The 21,289-nt window shown below is 35.7% G+C and overlaps 1 protein-coding gene across 2 annotated transcripts in view; it reads left to right on the top strand.

Moving 5' to 3' along the window:
• Positions 1–21,289, top strand: part of CFAP54 (cilia and flagella associated protein 54) — a 109,276-nt gene extending 87,987 nt beyond the window's left edge. For both annotated transcript variants that reach the window (XM_084506419.1, XM_084506420.1), the window contains 11 exons: positions 2,252–2,360; positions 4,347–4,452; positions 5,235–5,294; positions 5,836–5,968; positions 8,885–9,085; positions 10,317–10,510; positions 14,057–14,251; positions 15,611–15,717; positions 16,393–16,582; positions 17,925–17,999; positions 20,550–21,289. In XM_084506419.1, the coding sequence (XP_084362545.1) occupies positions 2,252–2,360; positions 4,347–4,452; positions 5,235–5,294; positions 5,836–5,968; positions 8,885–9,085; positions 10,317–10,510; positions 14,057–14,251; positions 15,611–15,717; positions 16,393–16,582; positions 17,925–17,999; positions 20,550–20,678 (1,499 nt within the window). In that variant the 3' untranslated portion in view covers positions 20,679–21,289. The remainder of the gene's footprint in view (positions 1–2,251; positions 2,361–4,346; positions 4,453–5,234; positions 5,295–5,835; positions 5,969–8,884; positions 9,086–10,316; positions 10,511–14,056; positions 14,252–15,610; positions 15,718–16,392; positions 16,583–17,924; positions 18,000–20,549) is intronic.

The raw sequence follows: 21,289 nt of genomic DNA on the forward strand, positions 1-21,289 counted from the left end.
ATTTTCTTCCTATGGTGATCTTATACTTGTAGCCGCTCTTAAAATGGAGACATTTTCTTAGAAAAATAGAACAGATGTGGGTATTTGTCATATACCCTAACTTCAGATCTGTTTCTCCTGCATTTCATATCATACCAGCATAGCTCAAGGTGCATTATGCAACAAATAATTTCAAAACTGCAGTAAAACTTTTCCCATCTCTATGTTATCAGGGATCAAAGGGCATAGCTGATGAGCTTAAGGACACTGTAGAAAGCTAATTAGCTCCTTTGCATCAGTCTGATGTAAAGAAGATGAGAGCTTCATAAAAATTTTCTAATTAATTTAACAAAGCTAATGAATTACATGTGTGCTTGCGTTTGGACTTCAGTGGCATTATGTTTTGCACAGGAGGTGCTGGATTGTAAGAATCCCAGCTGAAATGGCAATCATACTCTGTAAAGTTATCACTTAAAATGTCATTTACAAGGTTAGCACTATAAAGAAGATAGTGTAAACAATCTTACAACCCTTCAGATTCTGACAAAACCAAGTTGTACATTATTGAATGGGCCTCTAGTCAGGGTGTAGCACACCATGCAGATCCCATCAGTGAAAATGTGGTCTCATTTTGTCTTTTGAGCTCTTGAAAGAAAGTAGTTCTATTCATTGTTTCTGCTGTCAAACAAAAAGCATGTTCACCTAACTTCTTGCTACACTTTACAAAAAGGCAAGGATCTGCAGGTAGCATAATCATTGGTACTAAGAAGCTGATGCCAACAGGCTCTCTTGTTAACAGTTAGGTAGATAAGTTTATCCTGTGGCCAGAGGACATACACAGCATGATACTGGCTCACAAGCCATACTTCATGTACAGCGCAGACCTGTGCCTACACAGTGACTGTTATGTGGATCACTAACCCTTCAAAGTACAATGGTCTTCCAATTGGATCACTACACATTAAGAGTCATTATGATTCCACAGTTTATTTTAGCTAGTCTATGAAATGACCTGTTACACAGGCATTGTGCATAACATCGAAAAGAAAAAAAAAAAAAGGAAAAGATTTTCCTTATTGGTGTGGTGGTTTTACCCAGCTGGGCAACTGAACTCCATGATAACCACCCTTTCAATCCCCATCCTCAAAAGAAAAGGGGGAGAAAATACAATGAAAAGGGCTCAAGGGCTGAGATCACTCAACAATTACTGTCACAGGCAAAACAGACTCAGTATAGGAAGATTAATAAAAGTTATTGCCTCTTACTAACAAGCTAGAGCAGTGAGAAACTAAAAACACCTTCCCCCCATCCACCCTCTTCTCTCCAAGCAACTCAGGGGAATTGGGAATGGGGGATGCGGTCAGTCCCTGATGCTTTGTCTCTGCTGCTCCCTCTCAGTCCCTCTCTGCCCCTGCTCCACGTGGGATCCCTCCCACGGGATACCATCCTTCCTGACTGATACTGTGGGGGCTGCCCACAGGCAGCAGCTCTTCAAGCACTGCTCCCACACGGCTCCGTACCACGGGGTCCATCCCCCAGGAGCAAACTGCTCCAGAATGGGTCCCCCACGGGTGGCAGCTCCCCCCAGACCCCTGCTCCTGCGTGGGCTTCTCTCCACGGGCTGCAGCTCTGGCCAGGGGCCTGCCCCTGCGGGGGCTCTCCATGGGCCGCAGCCTCCTCCAGGCCACATCCACCTGCTCCACGGGGGCTCCTCCACCCATGGGGGGGCTGCAGTGTGGAGATCTGCTCCATGTGGGACCCATGGGCTGCAGGGGGACAGCCTGCTCCACCAGGGGCCTCTCCACAACCCACAGGGGAACTGCTGCTGCCTGCCTGGAGCACCTCCTGCCCTCCTGCTGCACTGACCTTGGGGTCTGCAGGGCTGGTTCTCACTCATTCTTCCAGTTGCTGTTGCTCAGCAGCTTTTTTCTCTTTCTTAAATACGCTCATGGAGAGGTGCAAACAGCATCACTTATTGGCTCGGCTTTGGCCATTGGCGGGTCCCTTTGGAGCTGTCTGAAAGTGGTCCTTATTTAACATGGGGCAGCTTCTTGATTCTTCTCATAGAGGCCACCCCTGCAGCCCCCTGCTACCAAAACCTTGCCATGTAAACCTGATACAATTGGGAAGAAAACAGATAATTCAGTCTATTGTTCAACTTTCCTGGGGATGGGGATGGGGGTGTGTGGGAGGAACAACCTGGGTCAGGGTCTTACAGAAAAAAATAAATAAGTAAAATCTTGCAAATCTGCTTTCTATATTTCTTTCTTAGGTAAGGTGGAATGCCAGATAACCAAAGCAGGCAATAACAAGTCATATCTAGCTGTTGAAACACTGTTGGAAGCTATAAAACTGAGCCAGCAACATGATCAAAACTTTGAGTAAGAAACTAGATATATAACTTTCAGAATGATTTTAATATATATTAAAATGAATATATTTTTGACCTTTTCCTGAAATTTGGTGTGGGACTTCTTTTATGGTTTTGTACAGTTTTCTTCTATTGTAGTAAAGAAGAACTAATGTATATTTATTCTCTTATTTAAAACTAATGCTAAGAAGATGTAAAAACATTTTTTTGAGTATACTAAGTTACGGCTTGTAGTTTTATTTCCAAATTTTTACCCTCTCTGTCAACACCAGTGACTGAGCTATCAGTTAAACAGGGGTTTTATTCATATTTCAGAAGATGAGCTGTGGCCTGCCCCTTTCCAGATAATAGAAATCCAGCTTGAAAAGGTTAGCAGCCAGAAAAAGGCAGAAGAACAGAGGCAGAAGGAGCACAGGAAATGTGTTTGTAACAGATATCAGGACAGTGACTTTGGCATTAGTTATCTGCATAGAAGATGCCTAAAGAGCTGAGCCAAGCCAGCCAATAAATTCTGTCAAGCAACTCTGATATATCGGACATTATTTTTTTTAGATTCTTGACCAGTCTTAATGAATAATGTGCCATGTATGGTTACAGACAGTGTAAAGGCAGCAATTTACCTTGATTGTGTGGGTATTCTGGTACTTAAGTTAATGAACCAGAACTCTGAACACTGAAGCAGTAGCATAGTAATAAACCTCTACAAGCAAGTCAGCATGGTGGAAGATAGTACAGAAATCGACTGTGGTGATGTTCTGCAAGTTTAATTTGCTACACTCTTTTTTAATTTGCTACAGTCATTCTAAAGTCTGTACAGCAACATCAATGGACCTCTACTTTCTTATTTTTGGAAAACTAAACATCCAGATCACCTTTATATGAGCCCTCAGATACCTATGGAATTGTTTAATTAAAGTTGCTTCTTGATGACTGAAATCCTGTTTTATTAGCAAGACTGGAAAGTTAACTAAATTGTGGCCAACCAAGTGCAGAACTTCTCATTTTCAGGCTTAGTTTGTCCTCTCCTGAACTGAACAAAATTGTGTGACTTTCATATTTTGCTTCACACAAATCATACTAAAGCTGGAATTTACGGTACTATCTGAGCAGCCAGCTCTGTGCAATACGACTCTGTCCAAAAGAGTAACTGCATGAGCAGGAGTTTGTTGGTAAGATTAAGGAAGCTAATTCTTAGGGGAAATTTGGAGAGTTCTGCAGAGATGGGAGGAATCTGTGTAAAAAGACTTAGAAACCTAAAGGGAATAGAAATGTTGGAGAAGTTCTGCAGATACTGTGATTTTGGTCTTGTTTATAATACTACTGAAAAAATGACCAAAGGAGAAAGAAGTATAGGAGAACAGGAGCTGGTGAGGACAGTCTGTCTGGAGATGTAGTGTGCTGGTACAGAACTCATAACTAAGAAGGTTCTTCAGCTGAACCCAATGAGGAAATGAAAGATCATTTTGGTCACCTTTGGTGTTTTTCCTAGTTCCTGGAAGGGACAAATACTTTTCTAGGTTTGACTGAATACTCGTATCCAAATTCAGCCATCCATACTTCAAGGAAACTGGGACAATAGATATATGCCTGAACTTGAGGAAGGAAGAGGTTCTGTACAGATTCTGTACAGAAAGATCACTTTCCTTGCAGAATTACAGTTTTCTTACTAAACATTTCCCATTTATTTATTGCATAAAGTAAAAGAATTATTGAATATTTATTGAATATTTATTGCATGTGGCACAAATTATATTTGACATACTCTTAAATCACAGTGTTATTTGTTAAGCAAACCATGGGGATGTTTTAGACCCACTGAGACTTGAAAACAGGATTACATGGCTTTCTGAAAGAAGATATATTTTAAAGAGATGGTGTGGATTGGATGAAACATTTATTTGGTGGGGCTGTCTGGCTAGTCTTATGTAGGACTGAGATTCATCATAATGCTTACTTTGGTATTAACACTGATTGGTCTGTGTTTTGTTTCTCACAGGTTAATAAGAAGATCATACCTTGAAATAGCACTATTGTATATGCATTTTGTTGCACACAATGAGAATGTGTCACAGACAGATAAGATGGTGCCTTCCAAATCAAGGGTATGTTTTCTATCTTTTGGGCAGCAGCCTCTTCAAAGCAGGAAATGTATTTCTGTTACAACAATGTTCATCTTGCCAAGCTATTACTTACTGTGACCCATAAATCATACTGGTATTGAAAATCCTACTAGAAAAATCACACAAAGAAATCACATAGTACGGCAGTAGAATTATATCTTGTTTGATGTGATTCTTCATGTTTATTGTGTGGAATGATAACACTTAAAATATTTTTCTATTAGAAAATAGGAAGAAACAGAACCAAATTTTTTCATTAATTTGTTCTTTGCAAAGAAAACATAACATTCCAACATGATTTTTATGTGGTAATATTTATATTTTATCATATTTCAATTTTTCAGTACAGTTATGAGCAAGGAATGAGAAACATAAAAGGCGTCAACCACATTAAAGCAGCTACAAACTGTTTTTTGAGTGTAAAGTCTAACATAAGAGGAAAGAGTAATTGAGATTCTAGAAAATGGAAAATGATACCTGAACTCTGGAATAGTGAGGGTCGTATAAAGCTGCACTGTGAAAATTTTGGAGGAGCAGACAGTTAGTATGCTCTGGGTAATCTGGGTAAAGCTTTTACTAAATAAATTATGGATTTATAAAAGCAATGTTGTTTTTTACTTTTAAATGAAACAATAATTATCTAAGTCTGAGGATTTTTTGCTATCATCAAAGTATATTTTACCATAATACATTTAGAATCCTAATTATGAGTGGGTGTATAATTTTAGTCCTCTTCTAAAGAACTCTCTTCTTTTCCTGAGTAGGCTCTGAAATCAGAAGTCTACAAAGTACAAGCCTGGATTGCAGTAAGAGCAGCCAGACAGGTTGGTGCAATATTCTGAAGAAGTATTTTTTTTGTTTGTTTTTGGTTTTATTTCCTGCAATTTACCCAACAAAACAAAACAAGACAAGACAACGCAAAACAAGCCAAGAATTAAGGTTCCCTGAAATTTCTGTCATGGGCCTTAATTTGGGGAAATTAAAGTGGACGCTTTCTGAGTGGTGCATTTAATCTCTCATGGACAGATCTGACTCTGTTTGCCTCTACTTTGGTTCAGTGCAAATATAATAGCACACTGCCTGATACGTGCATATGTATTTGACATGTGGGCAGACATCAGTGGCATCCAGGTGAGGATATCTGAGTTGAAATCACTTGTGTAGTAATTAAGCTGTCAGCAGTAATGATTTATTTAACTATGGTATGTACCATACGTCAGGGAGGAGTGGAATATTTTCCTGACTTTTAAAAATATAGTATATTGAGTAATTAATTTTTCATTATTAGCTTGCTAGTCTCAGATTTTAAAATCTGTGTAAATATTGCAGTGAACAAGTCCTGAATTAAATAAATATTATTTTTAGGTTAGTGAAGCAGTGGTTGCTTCTCAGCTATTAATTGGAATGAAGAGTGTTAAAGAGAAGGATGAAGTACAGCAGAAAATTCCAGAATTTGCTTCCATGGATCTTCTTGCTTCATACAGAGACTTCTTGTCTGGTATTCCTTTATACTTAGTAATATTAGAACATTAAATAAAAATGAACTATATATGCCATATAATCCAGTAATACATTTGGTATCTAATTTTCATTTATGAAAAACTATAAGTCAAATTTGGAAAGTAAAAATCAAACCTTCTTGTCTTGCGTGGCAGTACAAAATGTGAGCAGTTCAGGTAACCTGGCAAATGGGTCTTTAATCAGCTTAATAGGTTAAGAAAAATTGCGGAGGTTGCATACCGTGGTTTGGAAAGAGTGATGGGAATAGTGTGCATACTGCCATCTTTGAGAGAAACAGATGGGCCTTTGTCACAAGGCTTCCCTAGACTTCCAGAGTAGCTCTTGGCCCCCAGATAAGGCATCCTGGCTTTTTTGTCAAACTCTCATTTAGAACATATTTTTTCATTAGTTATACCAGCTTTTCTTTGGAGATTTTCACTTTTTCTTCAGATTTCAGAATCAACTGTTGATCTTGAATAGCTTCCCACCAATAAAGCCACCACCACCTACACACAAAAAGACAACCAACTAACCTCCCCCCTCCCCCAAAACAACCAATAAACCAAAACCCAAACCAAAACCAAAGTAACCAACAAAAAAACCTCTTGCAAAGTTATCTGCCTTGGTACTATATTCTAAAAGTCAATGACCATATAATAAAAAATTTCACTGTCTTTCCAGTCCAATGTATTATCTTTTAGAGATGCTTCCCCTAGCTATTCAGTAGAACTTAGCCTCATTTAATCCCAACTTCTGCATTTATTTTACTACTGGAGCTGATGAAATTGAAGTTTTTGATAAAAACTAAATTTAGTGAAATTAGGAATTGTGGCATAATGGTTTCAAAATGTTATATAAGCACTAAGGCAAAATATCAGTGTTTATTTTTAAACTGGAAAATATTTAGTGATAAAATTTTGTTTCCATGGCTTAATTTCAGTCATCTCAAGTGACTGACAAAGATTGAATTACTCAACAGTTGCTGGCAAAGCTGAGCAATGTCTGCTTACTGCACAGCGTTTAAACATGTGTTTTGATTGGTTTATGAAAACAAGTGTTGTATGCTAAGACCTTCCATCAATCTGATTGTCTTGTATTAGCACCATTTGCTTATAATTACAGATCTTTTTTTTTTTTTTCCTTTTATCAAATGCAGCAGGTGTTTCTCCTGATAGTTCTGTTAGGCAGCACAAAAAAAAATAAAAAAATGAAAAAAATAGAAAATGTAGAAAAGCAATAGTAGGCCAAAATATATAAAGGTAAATTGAAATGGAAATGATCAGCACAGCATGCTAAATATTTTCTTTAAAGCCATCAGCGAAACACATTGTTTAAGTTTTGTTTATAAACAATGTGGACATTTTAAACTAAATTCTGTTTTTACAATTGCCTGTGATATATCAGGAATAATGGAGGCATTCAGCTTTTGTAGAAGTATGCTGGAAGCTTACTATTAGGAATTACTATAATGTAAGGTTTATTTTATTTGGAATGAGACATAAACCAGAAGAATTGTGAAGGTTTTTAAGAGAGCAATGTACTAAAACAGTGAAAACATGTATAGCACATAATTTGTGATATAGTGGTAATTGAACTGCGATTTTTTCCCCACTCTTTTTGCATAAGTATCATTTTTAGGCAGCACTAAAAGAAAAGTTTGTTTGTTTGTTTATTTCATCCAGAATCAATAAGTCATTTTATTGATAATACACAATATCTAAAAGGGACTGTGGACTGAAGCTGATAAACATTCTGAGTTCAGGTCAGCATAACTAAGTTCAACTGCAGTAGCTAGGATTGATGACATCTGCAAGGATACCTATTACTCACTCAGTGCTGATTATGTATTCACTACTCTAGTTCACTTGTTGTTACAAGTATAACGTAAGATGTTCCTTCTGAGTGATCTTTGCTTGAATTCCTAGTTATACACTAGTGATTCCTAGTTATACACTTTCCTTAACTCCTTCAAGACCTTTATCATCTGCATAACACCAGAAAATCTTCCTACTTATGCTGATCATTTTGATTTGTTCCACAGTGAGTCAGAATGATATCTGCTAAACTTTACTTTAGACTTTAAACTTTACTTTAAACTTTAAACTTTTAGTTGGTTTCTAATGTGTTTGGATGGGAAAAGAGGGCAAAGATAAACTAAAATATCATGCCACTTAGGAACCTTATCTTGGTTCAGACTTAAAACAAGGAATGAGGAATCAGGTCTTTGCAAACTTCATGCTGGCAAAACTTTCACAGATTTTTGTTTAGGTTTCTGTCTGAAGAACATCTGCAGAGTCAGGCTCCAGTTGTACAGGGAAGCACAGAGACCTTCCACAGATAGAGGAATCAATTTGGCCTTTCACAACTCCACTAAAAGAGAGATGTAAAATTGCATTTTGCTGTGTATTTTGAGGATTCAGGGCAAGTGTTAGATAGCAGAGACTACATATAGAGCTCAATTTAAGTTAAATGGTTTATTTTGTAAAAGTTTTGTAAATAGAACTAAACATGATGTATGGCTGTATTGCAAATGAGTCAGAAAGTGGTGATGCAGATGATTGTGTCCCACACACATTGAGGACAAAGCACTGAGACTAATTTCTGCATTTGCTTAGCTTTTATGTGGAGAAAGAGAGAGAGAGAGAGAGAGAGAAGAGAAGAAACCCTTTCTCTCTACCCCTCTTACCTTCTTACAAGGACCACTCAGATTCTTGGCCATGATCTGAGAAATATTTTCTTCACAGTGTTCAGCTAGTACTGAAGCAGAATATGAAGAATTTTGCTCTTATGAAAAACATAACCAGGTTCACAGGTTACATTTTAGTTAGAGATAGTTCCAATACAGCTTAGAAACAGCTTTTGAATTGCAACCATTGACTTAATGTCTATATTTGTATTGTTACTGGATTTGCAGATGGATACAATGTCATCTATGAAAGTCCCACAGCATCTTCGACTGAAAACAAACAAATTATACAAAATGAGCAGAACCAAAAAGAAAGAATGGAATGTCTTGCCACCAAGGCCAGCTGGAAGAAAGAGATGATAACATGGGTTCACTTAATTCAATATCACAGTTATTTACAAAGACTTTATAACACAAACCTTCGATCTGGTATGATTTTTTTATTCCTTCTAGAAAACTGCTGTAGGTGACATACTGTTCTTGCAGGCCAAACATGTCAGTTTTTAAGTCCATAATCTGAGATCTCCTCATTTTCAGTTCTTTTAAATTATGTAAAGGTGAGAAATCTTTACTGAAGTAATAATTTGTGTCAATTTACATGTGTCATAAGTGAAGATACTACCTTTTTTTCTTTGCTTTTTACAGGCCTTAATAATACCAACAGAATGCATCCCAGAAAACAGAATTTCTGTTACTATTTCTGGAGCACTTTTTAAATTCATAAACTATATATTTTTTAAATTCTATGTACATAAGACTTCAGTGTCATCTGAAACAAATCTGTTCAGTTTGGGGGCCTGTTTTTGAAAATTATATGATTATATGAAAATAGGAGTTGACTGTAGTTTAAATGGGAAGGCTGAGCACTATTGAGCATTTGGATTAAATGCTCAGATATTATGTACATACTTGGTTTATTTTGCAGCAAGCTTAGATAGAAACTTTTAAATAGAGTGGGAATCTATTGATTTCTGGGCATCTGCATGTGATGGCAAGCTGCTGGATAGACAAGTGACACTGATTGTCAAGAATCAAACTAGATTGTAGACTTTCTCTAGACAGAAGCTAAGCAACTCTGAAAATAATAATTTCAGAGGAGGTTGGTATTTTTTCCTTGTGACATCATATGAAAGTATTCTACCTCACTGCAGAACCGTAAGGACAGTAAAGTATGTATGTGTAGGTGTCAAAATATGCATATACCACTGCAGTTATTGTTGATGAAGCCTAAGGAGTGACTCTCATCATCAGCCACTAGCTGTCTAAATTAGGGTGAGCAAAGTTGCACTTAGAGATTTTTTGACTGTATTGACTAAATATACCTTTTATTCTAGCTGATGTGTAGAAGTCTAGTGAACATACTGATGCTTACACATCTAAATTTAAGTCCCTAAACCCCAAATCTGCATCTGTCACTTTACAGTACTAGACAGAGCCTCGTTCAGCATCAGGTTTCCAGTGAAAAACTGGAGACCAAAAAACATACCCTATTAACATTCAAGGACAATCAGTATAGTTGTTGGAAATGTTTATTTCCTACAGAATTGATTTAGATATTGTACTATATTTTTAAATATCCGGCAGCAGTATAAAACTTTACGTTTAAATGCAAATGATAATTAATAAAATTAATCTCTTTCCAAACCTGCCCCTAAATCAGGACCTGAATTATTTTCTGGAAGAGATGGACGCCTTAAATCTGTTTTTGATGCATGGATTGTTCTACGCATTGCAAAAATGCATTCCTTTCTTAAAAAACATTTGTCCGAATATTCTATGTGTTGTCCTGAGAAGTTCCCAGAAGAACTATATGATGTAGAACTACCACATGGTAGTCTAGCTGATTCTTCAAAGGTACTTATTGTTCATATGGATTTTTCAAATATTATATTATAGTTGCATTTTGTAAATGTTCAGATTCTTGCTAATTCCAATGGTGATATTTCTAGGAGCACTACTGAAAAAAGAAATTAAAAAAAAAACAACACACACACACACACAAAAAAAAAAAAAACCACAAAAAATGCAAAACCAAAATCCTGCGTAAGCAGTGAAGGACTTCATTAACAAATGCAAACATCTTTGTGTTATTCATTCCTGCAGAAATGATCACTATCCTGTGCCCACTCTATTTAGGCCTTAGGAAATTAAACAAAATGATATTTAAGACAAGTTCATGATTAGTTTAGAAGGTGGATGTGTTATTAGGTAAGGCTGAAGCTTTTAATCTTTGAGAGCTCCATGTTTCACACCAAAAATGTCCTAAGGTTTGATTGGCAATTTGTTGGTACAAGCAATAACAATATTGTTAAATTGGTCTGTAGTAAAAGACTGATTTTGAAAATCATAAATGTATAATTTATAGTTTCTCAAAATCTGTTGAAGTCCCATGTTTGAAATTCAATTAACGTCTGAAGATTGCCAAAATTTTTCACTGACCATCAGCTAGCTAGAAAATCAGTATTTTCTCTTGCTTGCAAACAGACTATTTAAGCTTTCAAATATAAGCAGCTCAGACTATACTACTCAGAGAAATCTCAAACTGGAATTCTGGAGTCTATGCTGACCATGGCATATGTCTTGAATATTGTATGGCAAAAGTCTTTGAAGATTCAGTGTAAAAATGATCTTCTTCCAAGTTTCCCCATCACACTTCTCACATTAATAATTATCCTAATACTAAAAAATTAAAATGATGGGTTACTCTCTATGGTTTTTTTTTTACTTACTGTGTTCGGGGTTAGATGGAGACAAGAGAGCCTTGAGGAGTGAGGGCTTTTTATCTTATCAAAATGAATTAAAATACTTTTGTGAAAGTAGCTCTTCTAGAGTTGGTGAACTTTCTGCAGTGTTGGACAGCATATCATTACTCATTTCCCAACAAAGAGCTGACTGTGCCACTGAATAAATTGTAAATATATGGTATGTGACATTTATAACAGCCATCGTATATCAAAAATTATTTTACTCTGTCTGCTCTTCTTTTGACATAATTAGTATTACACTGTCCTAGAATAATAAGCTTCAGAGCTCACTGTCATGTTCTTGACAGGTGCAAGCTCATAATCATGTGTTAGCTTCACTGTTGTAGACAGCTAACAAGCATAAAGCTCTTACTTTTTTAAATTCTAAGCTTCATTGATTTTTGTTACAATATTTTTAGAAGCTTTCAGAAGGCTGTGTAAATTATTTTTTTTAAATGTTACTGTAATTTGATACTGTTTTTTTTAACAATAAAAATATATATTTTTGAAAGAAAGATTTTTATGTACAAGCTAGATTCAGTTACGTATGTCTTTCTGTTTTTGACTTACAATTTTTTTTTTCAGCTCTACAGGAAAAGAATCCAAGTTATATTAAGAAGGTTAAAGTTAAAATTGTGTGGCCTGTTGCATTTTTCATGCTTTTTAAAAAAATATTTATTTTTTATTCCACTGCATGATAGTATGTAGGGCTGGAAACACTTAAAATAAGACAGTTTGTTGTTCTCAGGCTTTCACCAAAGTTGAATAGATGCAATTCAGCAGCCCTCCAGTTTGACAAGAGCAGTTATAATATCCATCCTCAAAAGATTCAATATGATGTAAATAACAAAAGAAACAGCTCAGTGAAAAAGAAAATACACTACACGTTTTAGAAAGAAAAGCATATCATAAAATAGACTTTTGAGAGCTTTAACTGAGGAGCTTGGCATAAATTAGGTCGTTCCCATCTCCATATGTGCATTTTCTTATAATTTTGTTCACTGCATTTTAGCAGGATTGTGGGCGATTCATTGCCAAAAGTAAAGTCTAAGATCTTGAATGTAGAATATTCTTGTACTAGGTGGGTTAGCCGTGCAAAACCTCATGGCATGCTAAGAGGTATGATCATATTCAGAGTTTATGTGTTGTGGACCATCCCCAGTTTGTTGTACCATGCCATACTGAAGGTAAATCCATGTGCTAAAATACATAACTATAGCAGGCATGACTCCATGTTTATCTTCACTTCTATATTTCGATGTGGGTTGGGAGCTGGCTTTATGAAGTAAGATTGGATTAGTGTGAAAAATCTGTCTTCCATTCACTCGGATTTATTGCCTTATGAGCTGTATTGTCTAAAAATTAAGTGGGTAAAATTCTCCAGGCTTTTTCTGCAATGAACATTCAATATTAAAACAGAACTAACTCTCCAGGCAGTTATTTCCAGTGTCCGTAATTTGGAATCAATGATGGAGACACTATAGCTCTAAACAGTATCCATATTCCACCAAAATGTCACTGTTTAGCCTCCTTCATTCTTTACAAACTGCAAAACACTTTAGAAACTAGAAATGATGTGGCACTGTTCAGTCTTTAAATCAAATCTTTTACAATTTTTAAAGACTTCTATTCATGAATGAATGAATGTTGGTTGACAGTACTCCTCCAGTTGCTTCCCTGGTAAATGATAACTAAACAATAACTATTTGATGGATAGTCTGCTAATGTTCCATGTATATTTGAGTAGATATGACATGTGACAAATCCTCACAAATTAAATGACTGGATTTTCAGTAGATATCACTGTATTATGTTGTACAGCTAATCATAGAATCATTAAGGTTGGAAAAGACCCCCAAGACCACCTGGGCCAACGACTACCATACCACCACTATCACCCACTAAACCATGTCCCTAAGCACCATGTTGAACCTTTCTTTAAACACCCCCAGGAACAGTGACTCCACCACCTCCCTGGGCATTCCAATGCCTAATCACTCTTTTTGAGAAGAAATTCCTTCTAATTTACAACCTGAACCTACCCTGCCACAACTTGAGGCCATTCCCTCTTGTCCTATTGCTAGTTATCTGCAAGAAGAGGCCAATCCCCAGCTCCCCACAACTTCCTTTCAAAATGTGATGCCCCGTCCTTGGGTGGGCTCGAACCACCAACCTTTCAGTTAACAGCCGAATGCGCTCACCAATTGCGCCACAGAGACACCCTGAAAATGAACAAAAAGAATATTTAAACATAAATAAAACTTTAGTCTGGCATTTCTATTTTAGTTATCAGTATGTATAGCAACCAAATGACTTTTCCATCAATAATTTTCGTATGGTCAGCATGTCAAATAATATCTTCTAGCAAAAAGGATAATACCATGAGGATTACAAGTCAAATATAATAATCACTGTTATTGTAGATGTCTCTAAGTCAGCCTAGAGGTTCTTTGTATTACCTTTAGAAATATCTCTTTATGTGAATTTTGAAAAACCTTGACTTGTTAAGATGGACACCTTTAAATAATTATCCATTTATCTAAATAAGCATATATTTGCACAGGACTCAAAGTTACAATAATATTAATAGACATTAGGTTATTACAAACATGTTACACTAGTAAAATACAATTTAATTTGTGTGTGTGTGTTTCAGATGTCTCTTGAAACTTCTGGAATTTTAGCAAAGATGCCAAGTGTGAGAATAGCTTCTCCAGTTTCTGTCACCACAGAAGCAGACCATCAGACTGCTCGATCAGAGAGTAGAGCAGCAAATGCTTCAAATGAGGAAATTAACATTCAGTGGTACAATCCTTCTCTGGTAAAGCCATCAAGCAATACAGAGACTAAGGTATAGCTACACCAAAGCAGTTATTAAGTATTGGAATAAATTAAGTCTCATTTCTAGTGAATATTTGGTCATGACAGAACAACTGTCCAGTTGGCAAGCTGGACAGCCCAGAGCTATGCATTTATTACAACACAAAACTGCTACACAGGACAAACATAATGCCCTGACAGTCATTTGATAGCAGGTTAACGAAAGACTTTGGAGGTCATGTAGAGCCTCCAGACCATAATGTTTGCTTGTCTTTTGCAAGACTTTTAAGTCTTTAAGACTCTACACTTAAATTTGGTTGAAGGTTGCAGATATTCAAACAGCATCACTTGGTAGCAGGCTGTCAGAAAGGAGAGGTGTTCATATACAAAGAAATTGGGATTTCTTGAACCTCATTTCCCTAAGAAATCAGATTAAAAATGAAAGGTGAGATGGACTGGAGGGTTGTGTGGAAGTGAGAGACTGGGAAATGGAAATTGTGTTGTTTTTAAACAACGGAACTGAATATAGATACAATTTCTGATACTGCAATAGGGTTTCATGGTCTCTAAACATTTTGGCTTAGCACATCAAAGTTCTTGCTAGGTCCTTCTCATCTCTATTAGTGAGCTAATAGAAGCAATGTGAAGTTAGTGCAAAGAATGCACTTCTCGATATAGTTTTAAAAGTTACTTTAAGGCCTTACAGACCAGTAGAGATCTGGAGACAACTCTTGAAAACAACTGACATATGTATGCCATATTCTTGACACTCTCCATATAGTCAAAATAATCAGCCACTACTTGGAAGCATATTTTCAGTCATACAAGAAAATTAATTCTGTGAAAGATGAGAACATTCTAGTTCATCGTCTTGTGCTCAGATACGGATACCACTCTGTTAGAATGGTGAGTTATGTGCAGTTCGTGTATTTAAATATAGTATGATGACAGCCATGCACAAGGTCATATTGGAAGTATAAATAATTGCCTTTTGGAAATTCATTAAAAGGTCTCTGTTCAGCCTACTTGAAGTAGGAACTTTCAACTTGAACCTAAGTGTGATTGATTGACTGGGATTAGAGCTAGATTGGGATTTTGATGGTGGCTCTATAGGGTACAACTCATTTTCAAACCCATATAAATGATATCACTGAAATAATTCATATACTTTGAAAGAAAATAACTGTAAATAAGTGCTTTAACAGCCATAAAAACTGAGTATAGTACAAATTCATAAGAGACCATACTCTACTTTTTTTTCTGAAAGTCAATTATCTTAGTCTTTACCAGTACTCTGAATTTGATAGTAATATAATCCAGTATCACTGAAATACTTTAGGCCTTCTGTACCCTTTCACAGTATAGCTTACCTATTCCATCTCTTCTACAGGTTTTGCTGCTTTATGCTTATAATACCAAGCCTATAAAGATTAGCAACATCAAGATTTTCAGTTCAATGTCTGTGTTTTCAGGTCACTTATGGGTTCCATTGGCTAGGTAAGTAATCACTGACTTTGTCCTGTTATTTCATGCCATATGAAAGTCTTTAAATGCATTCTTTTTAGCTTTTCAGGCTTTTCACTGTAAAATCTGTAAGACGTTGCACACAGCATCAAACCCATCCAAAATTATGTCTTTTCAGTACACTAGTCTTTTAGTTTTGTTTCTTAAAGAAATTAATAACATATGCTAATTGCATTACTTTGATATAGCAACACAAGAAAATGCTAGCACTCTTCCATTCTCTCACTGGATTAGGTACTCCTTCCTTCCCATACAACTCTGAGCCTGCAAGAATTTGTTGTAGCCCCAGACTCAGCCCTTCTTTTTACATCTGATGGGATTTTTCATGACCTATTCCTTGTCATTAATCTAAACCAAAATTTTTTGAATGGCTGAGCAGGTAGATGGAAAGGACTAAAGGTCAAACATAAGTGCAGCCTCTGCTACCCAGCTTGTCAGCCCACCTTGTGCTGGTTAAATGAGTTTTTTTTTTCTTAGAGAGGCTTACTTAAAATGTTGCTTCTTATCATTTAATGCAAAAAGCTTAAACATTCCATATTTACACATTTTTAATGGATTTTTTTTTCTTTTGGTACAATAATGAGATCAGTCTTGAAATTAAAGAAAATCTAGAACCTAATCAATATGTAATAAAATCTTGTCTTTCAGAGTTATTTCTTTAAGGGAGAAATTATCTAATCTGAAACATCAAGTTGAAACGTTGATGCAAAGTTCAGAAACCTTATCTTCAGCTTCAGAACCTACAAGTTTTCTTGAACAAAATGAAAACCTGAAAATAATTCCTTCAGAGAAAGCTGAAATTAATATTGCAAAAGTGCATCTTGATGAAAAAACAGAAGTAAGTGAGAACAATTTTGCTCTTAAATATGTCTGACAGTTTTATTTAAAATGTCTATTTTGGGGAAATAAATGACAGGTAACTTGGAAGGCAGACACAGAAGATTAAACTTGCCTCACCCCTTTCAAGAAATGTTGAGATATTTTCACTTTTCATTTAATATTTAACTTTTCCTTCTCCTTACATATTGCTTGATGCTTTACAAAAAATACCAGGCTTGTTCAAACTCCCCCTTGAAAATAAAGGCCACATCTTCAGGTACATAAATCTGAAATGCCTAATTTATAGCAATCTACATCTGAAAATGCTTGGCACGGTGTTAAATTAGCAGAGAGATCAACCCAAAAGTGCTTTTTAAAAAATCAGTTACACATCTTCAATGCAAAATGGGCAGTGATGGTTTCCGAAATAAGAACCTTCTAATAACACTACTGAGAGCTGAGTAAAACTGGCAGTGAATTTATTTTCATTTTCTCTATTCCACCTTCGTCTTTTTTTTTTTTTTTTTTTTGTTATTAGCAAGGCTGAATATGGTCCACAACCAAATAACTCCCCTGACATACATACACAAAAGAGGTAATTTCAGAATTTTCCATGTGGTTTCTTTGAGATAATGTCAATGGAATAGAATGTTGCCACAGCATAACTGCTACTTGATAAATGCCAAGGCAAAATAGACGTTTATTTTCAAAGTGGGAGACATTTATCATGTGACAGGATTCTCTTTATATCTATTATATGAAATGATTAATGATGTAGAGGCTGTCATTTGGTCTGATGGATGCTGTGAAACAGTGACAATTGTGCACTGTGCCATTATTACAAAGCTGTATTTTGACCAGCTTGGAGAACAAATGATGTTTTGGCCAATCACAGCATACAGTGTTTACAGGAGGCTAGACAGAGCTGTCCTTTACTGGGTATTTCTGATTACCTGAAGGTTTTTGCTCAAACTTTCATTACTGTATGTCAGTAATTGGAAAACCAATGTTTAGAATAGTAATAAGATTAACATGCCATGCATTAGATATGTATAAATACCATCTTGTCGGAATGTTTGTTTATAATATTTTCAGTAAACATGTGGCAAAAGTATGCTCATTGGATTTAATACCTGAGCCAGGGGCAATTTCTCCTCAGTAGAAACTGCAAGGTTTGGGCACTTGTATTGTACAGCAAACACAACTATTTTTGTTGCAGAATAAAATGTATTTTCCCCTGAATTTAACTAGAATAAGTTAAAACGTGGTGGTTCTGAACAATTTTGTAAAGCTAAACCATCTGTTAGCTTATCGGATGAGACATAGTACAGCATTGGTTTTCTCTTGTTTTATATCATTAGGAAATGGCTAAAAGGTGTTTATCTGAAGTCAAAGCTCTGCTCTCTGTTCCAGACCTGTCCTCACCATTGACTGAGGTATGCTATTCTCATCAATAGTAAAAATGTGTTTTCTAAAATAAAACAATTGTTCAGTTAGGCTGAAACATGGATTTTACTACTAAGTATCTTGTACCTGTCAATCTTTTTCTCATACATTTCTGGGCTTTTTTACTTTTTATTTTTTTTAAATATAAATGTTCATGATTACCAGCTGTGGATATCTTCATTGTTAGAATCACCTTTTTATACAAATAAATATGCATTAAAAATAAATCTCACTCACAATGGATTTATCTGGTTTATCCACCATACTCTGATCATTGTTTAGATGGAATTTACTGTTCCATTGTATTTCCATGATGCAGTTGCCAAATTCAATTTTCTTCCATGCCTGTTATTTTTGCAGTTATTCAGGATTTCCTTCTATTTTCTTTAGCTTTCTCTGCCTCACAGATAGTATGCCATTTTTTTTGTCCATGCTGTTGTATTCCTATTGGTATTTATTTGTAGTCAGTATCCCAGAGGGGACTATGGGAACTGGCCCATAGCAGGCAGCAGTATTACTCAGTGTTCTCAGGCATGCTAGGAGGATCAGGAGCAGTGCTGCCAGGGCTTAAGGAACTCCAAGGAAGAGCTTTGAATCCATAACATATGACTCCCCCATAACTATCTTGCCTATAATTGTTCACAATAAAGTGATAATGGGCATCAACCGTACCCTTTTCTAGTCAGGTAGCTCTTCTTTACCAAAAGGGAATCCCTAGTTCTATCTGGGAACAGTTTAGCTAATGGCCTGTTACTGAAGAGAGAATCTGTAATGCTGTCCTGTGCATCCTGCAGGCTGTTACCTACATATTTTCTGTTTCCCTTTTATATACATTGCACCATTGTTGCCACTCCTTTTATCCATCCTGAAGGTCTCTCCCAAGTGACTCCCAGACCTTCATATCTTGATAGTCCAGCTCTATCAATGCATACATACATATTTATTCTGCAAAGCTATACTTTCTATGGTCCCACTGAAATATCTTCCATGGTAGATTTGTGACAAATACCTAGGGAAAGGTATGGCCAAACTTCCTTAGAATTCTATGGGCCTCCTGGGCCTGTTTTAAATTCTCATGAATCCCCCTTCACTTGGTCTGCTTCTTTTTGAGGGTCTACAATGAAAGTCAGAGAGCAAGATTTAACAGTATCTCTCCAGTAAGAATATGATGTCATCTGCTCTGTTTTATTCTGCCATACTGCCACAAGAAACTAAAATGTTTCAGCAGGTGAACCAATGGGCTTTTCACCACAAAGTTTCAAGCGGAGGCTTCAGACTACATCTTATTAGATATGGCAGAGTTGGCTGAATGAGTGAAGTCTAATCCTTCAAGGTGATGAGAAATCTTCATTCTTCCCTAAAGCCAGCTTAGCATTTAATTGTTTACAGAATATTTCTATATAGTATTTCCAAACTTTCAAATAAGTTGCATGTGTGCATTACCCAGTCTTCTCTGAGAGCTAGAAACCTCAGCATGGGATTATGTATTATGGAGAACAGTACATTCCCTTTGTTTTCAAACACACAGGAAAAGGCGGCAAATACATTGCTTATATGTAGTTTCACATCATTTTTTTCCCTGCCATACACTTTTTTGTTGCTGATCTTCTTGTGAATTAATTGGACAAAGTCAGTTCTAATTTGTGGTATTTGTTTTCTCATTCTCTCAGCTGTCATACTTTAACTCCTGTCATGTTTCCAGTTTCTCTTCTTTGATTCTCTTTTTTCTGTTCATGTGTCTTCTAGCGCTTTTGCTTCAGCATGGAGTTATATTTCTAAGGCGAAAATGTGTCTTTTCATTGAATTATTCATCTAACATTCTTTGACTGTTTAAGAATGTTAAGAATGCTTTAAGAATAAAAATTGTTTTACCAGTTTATTTTTAAAGCCATTTAATGAACAGCTCTGCTCTTGAGAGAGATAATAAAGTATTATGCTCAGGAGTTCAAATTTTAAATGTTAAAAGTAAATTTCTCAATAAAATAATTGCAGTAAAAATTAACCTCCCTAGATAGCCTCTTCCAGTGCTTATTTTCCTACAGTTGGTTTTTCGTAATATCTAAAGCGTATTAGTTGCAAAATCAGCTAAATAGCTCTTCTCCATGTCCAATGGACATAAAAAACAATTTATCCCACTATTTAGCCCACTGTTTCACCTTCTACAACTAGCTCAAGTCTTTCAACTTCTCATTTTAGGAAAAACTTTCCAAATTACTAATCATTATTGCTACTCTTTTCTGACATCTTCATTTTATCTACAAATGATTAGGAGGAACTTTGTGAGCTAGACTGTTCACAGAAATTTCTTCCCCTTAATCTCATTCTTCTAGTTTCAAGGAACAGATGTCATTAACCACAAATTTATATTGAGGCAATTAGCACTTCTAATTTACACTTTGGTTGTAGGTCAGAAATCTGGCTTCAATATGAGATATTTGAATATTTTATATATGTAGGTTTTGGTAATTATACACTTAACAAAGTTTTTTCTTCTTTTTTTTTTTTTTTTTTTTTTTTTTTTTTCTTCCCCTTCTTGTCAGATCCCATTTGATGTTACTTTGCAATCAATATCAACTTTGGAAGATATGTTTGATCCTGCCAGTGCTGCCAATGGATGTACAATAACTGAAGAAAGCCTTTTCCGTTGGATCATTTCTCTTTTTCACTAAATTCCAATTTTGAAATAACTTAATCACTTGCTGAGTATTGTAGATTTAGACTTCAGTTCTGCTGTTAGTGAAAAAAACTCATTAATCACACCGTGATTTGGCTTCTAATGTGTTTTATCATTTTCATTTTTAGGTAATTTTCAATTATTTTAAAATTAAAATATGTTTTTAGGAATTAGTTGTATTAAAAGTGCATTCTTATTGAGAAGATATTATCTGTAAAATCATCACTGGATTTGTTCTTTTACACTTATGTTTGGAAACTAGCATTTCATACTTCTTTATCTTTTGCCAAACACATTACAGATTGTTAAGAGTGAAAACAGTCATTCAGATGTCTCCAGAATTTGAAAGCATTGGTTCAAAATAGCCAGTTTAAAAAATCAGAGTAATGGTACTATACATGTATGGTACTATACAGAACAATTTTTGGACATTATTCTAAAATGTTAACCTCTATTTATGTTGTCAGTGATGTAAATATTATTTTAAAGTGCTGAAGAAACCCTTATTAGTCTTATCAACAGCTACCTGAGGAAATATGCTTGTCCCATAGAGGGAATTTGATACAAAAAAGTAGTTTAGTTGAACAAGGCTGAACAAGAAAGTGT

The sequence above is a fragment of the Aythya ferina genome, assembly GCF_964211825.1.
Source record: "Aythya ferina genome assembly, chromosome: 1".
In the NCBI taxonomy this organism is placed as follows: domain Eukaryota; kingdom Metazoa; phylum Chordata; class Aves; order Anseriformes; family Anatidae; genus Aythya; species Aythya ferina.